The sequence below is a fragment of the Pithys albifrons genome, chromosome 11 (genome assembly GCF_047495875.1).
Source record: "Pithys albifrons albifrons isolate INPA30051 chromosome 11, PitAlb_v1, whole genome shotgun sequence".
NCBI classification, from domain to species: domain Eukaryota; kingdom Metazoa; phylum Chordata; class Aves; order Passeriformes; family Thamnophilidae; genus Pithys; species Pithys albifrons.
The window spans coordinates 16523416-16535906 of NC_092468.1; the positions used below are offsets into that span (position 1 = coordinate 16523416).

The 12491-nt window shown below is 55.8% G+C and overlaps 1 protein-coding gene across 1 annotated transcript; it reads right to left on the reverse strand.

Moving 5' to 3' along the window:
• Positions 1–171: 171 nt before the first annotated feature.
• Positions 172–2932, reverse strand: SLC51A (solute carrier family 51 member A). Its single transcript, XM_071566350.1, has 9 exons — positions 2736–2932; positions 2441–2535; positions 1902–2056; positions 1714–1787; positions 1474–1632; positions 1237–1348; positions 978–1124; positions 673–778; positions 172–548 (listed from the first exon to the last, which is right to left on the reverse strand). The coding sequence occupies exons 1-9, from the start codon at positions 2768–2770 to the stop codon at positions 412–414; spliced, it is 1020 nt and encodes a 339-aa protein (XP_071422451.1). The 5' UTR covers positions 2771–2932; the 3' UTR covers positions 172–411.
• Between the last annotated feature and the right edge of the window lie 9559 nt (positions 2933–12491).

Genomic DNA, 12491 nt, shown 5'->3' on the forward strand with positions numbered 1-12491 from the left:
GCTGTGGGACCTCAGCCAGCAGCACCCAGAGGTCATGGTCACAGCTGGATGTTGGGCACCCCATGACAGTGCCATGCCAGGGCTGTGCTGGTCCATCCTCCTCCCCCTGTATGGAGTTGTCTTCCACCCAGCATGGGCAGAGATAATGTGAACCAAGTCACCAACACAAGATTCAAATACAAATCTCTTTACTCAGTGCTAGACGAGAGCCCCCGGCCTGGAGGCAGCTTCACAGACCCCCTTGGCTTGTGGCTTTCAGGTTTTGCTTTCACTTAGTCCCAAGATGCCCTTTCCCCTTCTGCCTCCTCTGTTGTCAGCAGCTCCCCAGGGTTGGGGCAGGAGATGCTTATACAGGGCAGACCAGCCCCTCACCCCCTTCTGCCCCTTGGCACCCCAATTTCTCCCTTCTGCTCAATCATTGACATTAGCACCTGTGGGTGCAAAGCTGACGGGCTGGTAACCCGGCTTGTCATCCTGCTTGCGGTAGTACATCCGTGTCAGCACTGCCAAGATGAAGGTCTGTGGGATCAACAGCTGCGCGTTCATCTCTGGAAGAGCAGAAGGGTCATTTGAAGCTGCCTTCTTCCACCATGCCCACTCCCCATTCTGTGCTGTGTGACAGAGGGGCTCAGCTGGGAGCACACAATACCATTCCCCCGTCTCCTGACTTACGCTGTGACCTGGCCTTGGAGGAGAAGGGCGGCGAGCAGGCAATGCTGCCATTGTTGGCCAGGATGCTGAAGATGGCAGGCTGCAGTGCCGTCAGGAGGAGGAGGACCTGCGACCACCAACACCGCACGTGATGGGGGCCATGCTCCTGCCAGGCTACCAGTCTTCACCCCCCACTGTCCTGCAGCGAGACTAGCCTCTCTCCCACCAGCAGCTCCTATCCCACCATCTTCCCCCATGCTGCTTCATCCTGTCTGTGCTGCAGGAGCCCCTCATGTGAGAGAGAGCTGGGCAGGCCAGGGGCTCACCTGGAAGCAGGTGAACTTGCCCTGAATGTTCTGCTCAGCCAGGTGCAGCCGGGCCTGCCGGAAGAGGATGCCCAGGGCCCACAGCCCGAAAAGGGTGGAGACACCAACCAAGGTGTTGATCCAGAGGGCCACGCTCTCTGCTGAAATCTGGGGGTAGGAAAACATTCTTGGGCTGTCAGTGCTGCTGGGAAAGAAAAGGGCAGGTGGAGGCTCCCTGTCTAGGACATGGCCCTGCCCATCCCTGTACCCTGGCACTCACGTCAGCAGGGTTATAATTCCCATCAGCGTGCAGGACCAGCCCCAGGAAGACAGCAATTGCCCTGCAGAAGGCGTACTGGAAAGTCCCCAGCATCATCAGTTTAAGCTTTTTCCTGGTATTGAAAGAAAGACCAGTAGCACTCTGAGGTCCCTGAGCTCCTGCCCAGGGACTTCTCTTCCAGCCCAACAGAAGCAGGGAGAGAACCAGGGACAGGGGTTTATCCTGGTTCTTGCTCACCTGCTCATGGTGATTCGGGGCAGGCAAGGGCAGCAGCAGCAGCAGGGCCCAGTGCTGACCACCATGGGCACATCCTTCAGGGTGCTGAGCACTGCCTCCTTCCCTCCAAAGCCCTCCACCATCACCAGCATCAGCAGGTAGAAGCACACAGCAAAGTACCTGGCGAGATGGAGAAGGAGGAAGGCAGGTCAAGCCCCATGCGTTCCATGGTGCCCCTGCCCTGCGGTAGTTGATACTTACGCCGTGGTAGCCATCTCAACCACCATCATGGAGCGTGGGAACCACAGTCCAAAGCAGCTGACCACAGACACAACCTGGGGGAATGGGATCTTGGCACACAAACACTCCCCCCATTTGTGGGCTGGCACCCCTTGGGTGGCCCTGGCCCCCAGGGTGATGCCCCCCACCATCCCCACACTTCAGCTCACCGTAGGGGCTGAGCTGCTCCAGCAGAGGGTCTTCATCTTGATGGGGCAGCGGATCTTGCGGGTGAGATAGAAAGCTTCTTCCACAAAGATTGCAACTGACAGCAGTGTCATGATAGTGCAGAGGCCCATGATGGCAAGTTGGGCCATGTCCAGCTCTACCAGGAATGGGTGAGAAGCCATCTTCATCCTGTCCTGTCCCCACTGGGGCCACTGAAGTGCAGAGAGCTGCCCCTCAACCCACCACTCCACAGGTTTAGGAAGCTCTGTGCCACACCCTAGACATGTCTGACTGTCAGAGCTGACACTTCTGCCCTGCTGTTCCTTGTCCCATGTCACCTGCCCCGTGCTGGCCCTTCCTGGGCTATCCCCATCCTTGCAGGCAGGACTGTGGGATGGGACCCTGGCAGCACCCTGCTGCCTTGCTGTCTTCAGGGCTGCTCTCTGCCTGCACCTGCCACAGTCACTCTACAGCCTTCATCCCTGCCCTGCTCCCACCAGCAACAAGAGGAGGGTCCCCCCAACCCTGTCTCCCCACCTACCATGCAGCAGCTGCCGGGAGGTGGGCGGCAGGGAGAAGCAGGCTGCCGGCACGCTGAAGTTCCTGATCAGCATCTCCACCAAAGGGCGGGAGAACCTGTGGAGCAGAAGGGAATTGCTGCATGGGGCCACAAGGACATGGGGACACCCAGCCCTGCAGGGACTCCACAGTCCCCTGGCTGACTTGCCTCACCTCCAAGCACCTCCCTTCCTTTACAGAGAGAATAATCCAAAATTCTGCTCCAAAAAGTTGGATTTGTCCCTCTGAAAAGTGGCATGGGGGTCTCTGGCACTCACCTGGGGTCATCTGCCAGCTCGAAGGTGGGATCCATCCTGCTTTGCTCCTCGACGGCTCTGTCCCAGCAGCTGTGGGACTGCTCGTCACCTTCTGCCTTGGCTTCCCTCACCGGCCCACGGGGTCAGAGTCCCCGGAGAGGACGCCGCGCCTCGTTCCAGTTTAACCAGAGCCTCCAGCACTCCCCTCCCTCTCTGGCTGCTGCAGGCACCCATTGGCGTGCCCCAACACTGTCCCAGCCCACAGAGTGCCTTGGCCTCCCGGTTATCGACCTGGGGTGCCGGGAAGGCGGCTGTCACCCATGCTGGCACTCCTGCATGTCCCCAGAGCGCAGTGGGCCAGACACCTGTGCTGGGGTGACACTGCTGCAGATCACCAAGGGCAGCCTGGAGATGGGCTGGTGGTGCCATGGAGGACATGTCCGTAGTCCCCTCAGCAGCAGTGGCAGTGGGAAGCCTGCCAGGCCTTGTGCGGGTGCCTTTGCAGGCCCTGTGAGGAGTTTCTGGTGGCTCAGCTCCAGCATCCCAGGGCTGAGCCCTGCAGGGAGCAGCTTCCACGGCACTAGAGGGCAGGGATGGCTCAGCATTCAGCCCCAGCTCAGCACCCCGGCCTTTGGCGACAGCAGCAGTGCCCCAGCCTGAAGAGGGGGACAGCGGGCTAGAGGTGACACACTGAGTAGAGAGCTGGGGCATTAGGAGCTGTATATCCTTGTCGTAGAGGGATCCCAGTGTCTTCATGGATCCCAGGAGTGCCCACAGCTCCGGGTGTCCTCCTCCCAGCACCCCAATGAAAATGAGTGCTGGTTTGTACTGGGTCCCTTTGGAGCCCCCATCCTTTGACCCTTTGGCAGTGGGTTCCTACTGAAGCCAAAGTGGCACTGGGACCCCAAATGGGCCCTGCATCTTGCTGTGGGAGCAGAATGCTGCCACTTTCATGGGAATGGGATGGTGAGGTAGAAGTGCTTCAGTTGCTATGGGAATGAGATGGGGAGAGGAGGACGTTGCTGTAGGGGCTGTGTGCATGTTCGAGGTGCTGCACACACCTGGCTCTCTCCTCAGACCCATTAACTAAGCCACATATCTGTGTGCCTACACACTGTACATACCCTCCATGCTGCCCTGTATGCTGTACCCCCATACCTTACCTGGCACATTGCACACCCAGCCCTGTACACACACACACACACACACACACACACATGCTTACCCACACATTGCACAAGCAAACCCCTCACGGAAGGTGCCCACAGCCCTGGGTGGTCCTGGGTCTCACATGGTGCAGGGGTCCTATGGGCCCCCCCCCAACCAGCACCGCTGTGCCACACCAGTATCACCAGCATTGCCTACAGCTGAAGAAATATGTCAGCTCTTGTGACATCTGCTGTGCTGGCCTCTTTGTCAGTCACTGCTATGCCATGGCAGTCCCGCTCCTGTATGTTGTGCTCATCCTCCTGTGGTCCGTCACCACAGGGATGATATTTACATATCCTTGGCCCCAGGGAAGCAGAGCACTGCCCCAGCACACACACACACACTACACTGCCCAGGCTGAGGCTGTGCAGGAGCCTATTCCTCTGCCTGCACATAGTGCCAGGGCCAGCACCATCCATGGGTGCCCACTGTATGGGGGCACAGTGTGGGCCCCTTGACCAGTACACCTGGGTTGGTCTGTCCCTGACTCACTGCTCTAGCACCATCATGACCCTCCTCACCACTTAGGTAGCAGCACCTGAGCCTAATTGAGCCCTGAGTTCCCTGCATTCCCCAAGCATAACATGCCCAAAGGTACCAGCTATGGCTGTGAGGCATGGAGCATCATGCCAGCCTGAGAGAGGGATGCAGGACATGACTGGACCTCAAGCCCAGAGCTGTTGATGCTCTGCATGGGTTGGTCCCACCACACATGTACACACATGCAAGGAAGTTTCCATGGTTGCTCACACTCTCCTCTCCATCCCCTCTTGGTGCTGGATACACAGGTGACACCTGCAGGACTGACCCACCTCCACCTGCACCAAGCCCCCAGACCCATCACCCTGCCAAGACCACCCCATCCCACTCTGCATGAGGCCAGGACACATCCACACACCAATCCGCTGGGGACACCACCCCAGAGCTGTCCCCTAGGGACATGGAGGGCTGTGACCTCTGCAGCCCATGGTGCTAAGCCTTCCCTGTGCCAACAGGACAGGACATGCTTGCAACTTGCATGCTTTGACCTGCCCCAGGAGATGGTGGAGATGGGTCTGGAGAGGGGGAATGTAGCAGGATGGGGTATTATTGCAGCTTCTATCCATGTTTGGGATGTGTGGTCCTAGGGCCACTGGGGTCCATGGGCACCCTTGTCTCCCATTCACCCTTCTCCACACAGGTTGCTACCATGGCCAAAAGGTGGCAGGATGGGTAGGAGCAAGCAGCAAATGAGCATACCCTGGCATGGGCAAGATGGGGGTCAACAGATAGGTCAAGCTCCCTCTAGCTCAACCTCAGCTCCAGACTCCCAGGATGCCCCAGGCTGGTGCAGCCCCAGGCACAGGAAGCCCTTTTCCTGCCAAAAACCCCTTCAGCAGAGAAGGAAAAAGGAACACCAAGATGGGAGCTCAGTGCAGGGGTGGTTTGAAGGCTCATCACCCCCTCAGAATCAGGGTGGCCGTTTTGGTCTAAGGAGCTAGTAGAGAAGCCAGCAGCAGTTCTGGAAAATCTCCCCATTTGCTTGATTAGCTTTTTTATTTTAAATAAAACTCTTTCACCACTGAAATTCTGCCCCCCAAAAATAGCCAAGCAGACCCTCTTGGCATGCAGGCATCGCCCACACTGCTGCTGTGTCAACATTCCCCAATACTTGGAAAAGCCCTTGAAATACAAATATTTGCATGGGTTTGTAGGCAGTTTTCCACCCGTTTCTAATTTCCTGTGGTTATGGCCTGAGGGGTTATGACCAGGTGGGCACAGCAGGCTCCCAGCCAGTCATCACCAGCTTCCCCATGGCCGGGACATGGCAAGGAAGAAAAATCCTGCTTCATAGTCCTGGTAGGAGCTCGTAGGAGACCGAAACACATTCCTCCTCATACTCTCCTCTCCTGCCCAGAGCCTAGGGTCACAGTGGATAACACAGACAAGGATTGAGAACCTCACACCCATCTCAGGCTGTGGTCCAGCCAAACAGGTGGACAGTAAAGATCTGCACTCAGAGTTTTTGGTGATCCATGCTCACTGCTGTTGCAGAACACAGAGGGACAGACCCTGCTCAGTGGGATGGAGCAGACAGGATGCTCCCTCTGCCAAGGGAAAGCCCTGGTCCCTGTGCCAGGCAGGACCAACACCCCAAGAGCAAACGGACTGCATAGCATGGGGGGATGTCTGGCACCCACCTCTGGAGGAAACCATACTCCACAGGTGCCTCATCATAGTGATGCCAATGCTTTGCACAACCACAGATGTCTGTGGTCCCTGCCATGCTTGGGGTTTTGGAAAGAGTCATCGTTCTCATCCCACCAGTTTTCCAGGAGCACCCTGCCAAGCCACTGGAAACAGGAGGGTGGGCACAGCTCGAGAAACAAAGCATAGAGGTCAATCAGACTTGTGAAAGCGACAGGAAAACCTTTCCCAGGGCACAGGCCCTGTTGAACTCCCCCACCTCAGCCCTCACAAGCATCACCCTGATGAGGAAATTGCTGATGAGAGTTAGGTGGAAGAGGATGCAGATCCTGCTGGCAGTCATAAGGCTGCTGCCACCATCTGCCTTCAATGACACCGCAATCCACAACCTCCCAGCATGATAGCCTTGGCTGGACTCCTTCAAATCTGTCAGCGTCACAACACAGAACTGGAGAGGGGTCCTGGACCTTTGAGAATCTCCCTGTAATGGTCAGTGTGGGGAAATGACCATGCCCCCAGCCCTGGCCCCAGTGCAGCAGGAATGGGGCTGGTTTCCCTCCACCCCAGATCTGGAGCCACCCCACTGATAGGGATGGTAGTGAACCCTGCCCATGGCTGGCCTGCAGATAAGGCCCATGTGCTCCCCACCGATTGCCACAGGATGCAGCTGGTGGGGTGGGAGCTGCCATCCTTGGGAGATACAGCCAGGAGGGAGCACTGAGCAAGGAGGGCAGGGGGGCTACTGCAGGGGTTTGAGACACCAGGCCCCTGTGGGTCCCCTTCTCTGGGCAGGCAAAGGCACCCTGGCTGCCCTGACAGCACAGTTGGGATGGGCCAAGGTGTGGACACCATGGAAGAGCAATAGCCCCCATCAAATCTTCCCCTTCCCAGTGGGGATAAGTCCCTCTGCCACTGGAAAATACCTCCCAGTCCCCTTAAAAGTACAGCACTGCCTCACGGGCTTGCTATAAGGTAGGGTCAAGGACCCCACTCTGCCTCAGTTTCCCCATCTGTAAAATGGGGCACAAGTCCTGCGGCATGAGGGCATAGAGGGCTCAGTTTCTCATTGCTGTCATGCCTGGAGAGAGAACCATACCAGGTGTTATTTATAGACCAAGCTGGCATTTCAAATGGAGGGAAACAGTGCCCTGAGAACCAGCCAGCTGCCTCCATTCTCTGCCCCAAGGTCACCAGGAGAAATGCTGGCCTCAGAGGAGCTTGGAGTAGGAGTCCTGCTGGCCTCAGCTTCCTCTCCTGGGCAGGAAAAATCCCCTTCTCCCAGCACAAGGCAATAAGGATCATTCCCACCAGGGGCACCAGCCCCTGAGCCTCCTACCTAGCTGTGGGTGATGGGACACACCAGTGAGGTGGCTGTGGGGCAGCAATGGAAGTCTGCAGCATGTCAGGGAGTGCAAGGGCGAGATGGGGATTTTTGCTAACCAGAAGAGCATGCTGTTTCTCAGAAAAGCCAGTCCCCAGATGTCTCCAGTTCTCGAGAGGCAGAAGTGATGTAAGACAGTGTGTGAGCAAAATCCCCTCGTGTCCTCCACCCTGCCAGCTCTGGCTGTCAGAAGCACAGCCCAGTCATGGCTGTGGGACCAGCTCCTGTGCATGGCCCTGGTGACAGCCCCAGGGACCCTCTTGTTCCTTCCCCAGAGCATTCTGGGTGTCCCCATGGATGCTGCCCCCCAACCAGGCTCCCATGCTGCCAGGCTGGGAAGAGAATTGAGACATTGGCACAACCAGGGCATCACTGTGTCTGTCTCAGAGCACCTAGAGGGGTCACCCCCCGTGCCAGAACAGGCTTGCAGACCCTCAGCAGCCAAACTCTGCAGTCCAGATCAGCCTCTTCCCAAAACTGCTGAGACCATTTGACCACACATAATGTATACACATGCTTCTATAAGCATGAATGTGACTTTCTATACCATCTAGGATCTTGTATAGTGGATATAAACTATGATCATCTGGAATGGGTGTGCCCCCATGAGTGGAACAGCTTGTCCTCACAGGCTTGCTTATCACCCAAGCTGTAGCCTCAATCACACTTCCAAACCACTGCTCCCAGGACACTGGCCCTGCTGTTTCCACCCAAGGGTCCCCCCGACCCTATAGGGGACCAAAGGGGCTGCCCTTAGCACTGCCCAGCACTCTCCAGGTCATCTCCCACATGGAGAAGAGGAAGGGAATACTGGGGTTTGTCCCTGGCTTGGGAGGAAGTGGAGCCTACCATGAGAAGGAGGAAGCCCAGCAGAAACTGGAGGAAACCTTTCTCCCATCTGGATCGAGGCCATCAGAGCAGCTTTGATGGCTCCAGCCTTCTCTTCCCTTTTGTACAGAGCCTCACAGATGGGGTACCTGATAACACCCCCACCTTCTACCCAGCCCTTCTGGCCCCCCTTCTGTTTACTTCTCCTCCCAGCAGCCCCATGTCCGATGGTGCCGCGCTTGGCCAGAAGCGGAAGTTACCCAGCTGTGGGGCTCAGCATGGTGAGGGCTTTGTGTCCTTCAAAGGGGACGAACAAACAGCTGGCAGTTCCCAACCCAGCTGGGGAGATCCTGTGGAAATACCACAGTCAACACCCTCAGGAGCCACTTCCTCCCTACTCCAAAGCTTCAGATGCAAAAAGCATTCTGTTGCCGTAAGGGAACCTCTGCATTTCCAGCAGGTTGTCCCAGTGACATGCCACTGGTTTCTCAGAGCTGCCTCCAACCTCTGAATGAAAGGGCACCTTGTTCGAAAAACAGAGGGGCTTTCTTCTGCCACAGCTAACTAAAACACGTCACTGCTGATGTTTGCTTTTGGAGAATGGTGAGTTCAACACACCCTCTTGAGTGGGCTGTAAGCGTTTGCTTTGGTCAGGAGTTTTATTTTCATAGTCGTCTGTCTCTTGCAAGAAGCTTGCAGGTGAAAATGCTGAGGCTTTAAAAAGTCCTACCTCAGACAGACAAATATTTTCCCAGAGAGCCAGCAGAGACACAGCATGTTTGTGGAAGGGGGGTGGTGCTCCCATGATGGCCCTGAGCGCCCCTGGCCCCATGACACCCACCCACCAGCCTCAGTCACCCCACAGCTGATGCCCACAACAGTCTGGGTCAGGCACAGGGAGCAGTCCAACTTGCTGTAGGAAAGCCTTCAGCCCTTGGTGGGACTTCTCCAGCTCTCCCCAAGTGATGCTCTTTCCCATTGCAGGTGGGAAAGTATGCCAAGTGCAGCATAAAGAGAACCAAGTAAAACACCTCCCTTCCCTTCCTGTCACCTCCACCAGTTCCAGGTCCACACCAGGGTGCCAGGCAAGCACTTTCACCCACTTCCTGCTGGCTCTTTCTTTGGCAGAGAAGGAGTCAGAGGGGTGGGAGAGGATGGACATGCCCAGAGAGGTGTGGGCACAAACATAAGCAACGTACACGTGCTCATGTACGTGTGGAGAGGGGCATACATGTGCATGTACATGTGTGTGTGTGCCCAAACCTGACATGTGGAGGTGTGAGTGCATGTGGTTTCATCCACCTGGCTGCCATCCATACCTGCTAGCACAGCACCCTGTGGCACCCTACAAGGTACAAGGGGCTGAGGGTGGCAGAGGCCCAGAATCACCAACTCTTGCTGACAGCAAAGCAATGCTCAAGCCCTGGCCAAGCATCTTTCCTGGGTGTCACTTCTTCTCCCAAGTCCCTGCTGAGGGATAAAGCAAAGGGACAAGGCATTTTACCTCCAGTTTCCAATCATGAGGAAGAAAAGCTCAAGGAGAGGTGCACATAACCCTAGGCCCCTTTGCCCTTTTTGCATCATGAAGTAATAACTAAAATCTCTGAATTCACATCTGTCATAAAAACCACTTGGACATGCACAGGCAAAGAAAGGTGCTTTCTCCAGAGAGGGGTAATCATACCCAACAAGCCCCACAATGGTATGCATCTGAGGAGGGAGCCAGGCTGGGGCCTGCACCAGCACAGAGGGCTCAGCAGCCCCCGGGGCAGTTCTTGTGGACATCCTGAGCCAAGCAGAGCTAAAGGAGAGGTTGGTGCTGGAAACGGTCCCTGCTGACCATTCATTTATGGATCAAAGGTGACTAAAAGTCAAGAGGTAAAAACAAATACCAGCCTACTCTTCACTGGGGAAGTAGAGAGCAGGGGAAGTTGTTTCAATTGGTTTGACTAGGAAAGTTTTTTAGCTAGAGGAAAGATCTTGACTTTCAGGCCATATCAAGACAAAAACACAAACGGACATATTCTTTTCCCCTAGGGTAAAGTTAGCTTTTCCCACCAAGCAGAGACCTGCCCTGCCATATGTGCATCCCAAAGGATGCCTGCTGAAATAGGGTATAATAAGCAAGGTTGTGCCTCCACATAGCCCACCGTGGACCTTTGCTTTTGGCACCGCATCTCGTGGAAGGGCATGTGGAGGGCTGGTGCATGCCTGGGACAGGAGGCTATTGAAGGGCAGACCAGGATGGGAAGGTCAGCAATTTAGCTGAGGCACAGGACTGCTTATCTCCTGTTTCCAAGAGCTGGAGAGTCATAGCCCTTCTCCAAGCACACACCTCCCGGGAGATTTGCCCTTGAGGCACTGCCCTTCTTCACATGTCCCAGGGAAAACGATACCAGACTCAGGTTTGTATCAGCTGTGCCTGCTGTCTGCCTGTGCCCAGCAGCAGGGGCTGGCTGCAGAGTGAAGCCCATGAGTTTCAGCTCAGCTTTTGAGACCCCACAACAGCCCAAGAGAAAGGCATGAGCTTCCCAGGACTATGTAAGGTACCCGAGTGCCAAAAACACCCCAGACCCTCTGGCTGCCAGAGCCAGATCGAGCTCCCCTGGTTTGAGCACCAAATCTCACCCTCTGCTCCATAAATAAACTTACAAGGCACATGGCATCACCCCATAGCACAAAGCTGGCACACAGGCAGCCAGAGGCAGGTGTCACAGCCACTGCCAGTACAGAGAAGGGTCAATTAGCAGGTAGGGAGAAAGCTCCCGCTCTTCTGCTCAGCCCTGCTGCACTAATCCCATCCCAGTTAAAGCCCCCTGTCTTTGCCCTCAGATATTGCTGTGAGAGATTAATCCACCCTAAAACAAGGCAGTTCCAGCAGGCCAACAAGACAAAGCCAAATCTCAGTTTGCAAAAGGCTCTGACACCTGCCTGGCAGTGTTTAATTACCCTGACAATGGCATCAAGAGCAGAAGGGCCATGAGGGCCCTGCAATCACAAATCCACAGAGCAGATACCAGCTATGCCTGATGCTCTCACAGGTCTGGGGCCAGTGCTGGCTCTTGTGTTGGTCCTCTCCCTACTGCTGTCTTTTCCCTTTCCGTTTCCCACCACTCAAACCCTCTTTTCCTTGTGCCGACACAATGCTGGGGCCAGGTCCATGAGTAGCCATCAAACACATGGGATTTTTATTCAATGCAGAGAGAGATGGACCTTTGATGTGCCCCAGGGTGGCCACGCTGTGTCCCCTTGCTTTTCAAAGACTTGTCCTTGGCTATTGTGCTCACGTCCTGAGCTTATTTGTACACTTGTCAGAAGCTCCCAGCCCTGTAGCCCCCCCACTGCAGCCACAGCCACTCTGACCACCAGATAAAAGCAGCCAGGCTCACCGCACAGAGTTGCTATCAGAGTAGCAACTAACAGTCCCATGGTGCAGCTGACATGATAGCAGGAGCTTTGCTGCACTGACCCTGCACTGTTAAAAGCTCCAGGTCAACAACAGCCCCTGCTAGATCTCCACTGGCCACAGCTGCCTGCCACAGAGCTGCCGGGCTATGTAGTCTGTTAGCAGGAGTGGTATCAGTCCTGTGCATGCCAAGGAACATCTTTGTGCTGCTGCTCTCCCCCTCAGCTGCACCTGGGGAGGGTCAGCACCTTGCCAAAAGATGTAACCGCCAGGCGGGAAGCATAGTAAAGCTTTGCTTTTTGCTCATTGCCTCATCTCCCTGTGCCCTCTGGGCAGGTATAAACCAAGGTATCAGTCCACCCTCCTCCCTGTAGGCAGGGTGGGGTCATGCAAGGAGCACAGAGGGGTCCCCAGGACTTAGGGGTTCAAATTCCAGTGAAACACAGTCTTTGCAAGCAAGGAAGCCCAGTTAAAAGAACTAGACTGGTTTAGTCCCACTGGGGCAGTTGCCCAACCATGAGCCTCTCTGCTGGACCTCCATGCCAGCCCCTGGCAAGCAAAGCAGCTGTAATGAGCATCACCACATCCACATCCCTCATTATGTGATGGGGAGATGAGCCTCTCACTGCAGGGAGGCAAAAAAAAATCCCAGAGGTCTTTAAGGAGGGAGTCCAGGTCTTGCTGCAGGTGTCTTCCAGGTCTGCACCTTCATAGGAACAAGAGCCTGCACTACCCTCAACCCTGCATCTCTCCTCCAGGTGCTCAG

Bases quoted from the DNA above. Each gene is read 5' to 3' on its own strand.
- SLC51A (XM_071566350.1), bottom strand. From the start codon at position 2,770: ATGGATCCCACCTTCGAGCTGGCAGATGACCCCAG. The intron at 1,125-1,236 runs GTGAGTGCCAGG...TCCTACCCCCAG, and splicing joins GGAATTATAACCCTGCTGAC to ATTTCAGCAGAGAGCGTGGC. The intron at 549-672 runs GTAAGTCAGGAG...CTGCTCTTCCAG, and splicing joins CTCCAAGGCCAGGTCACAGC to AGATGAACGCGCAGCTGTTG.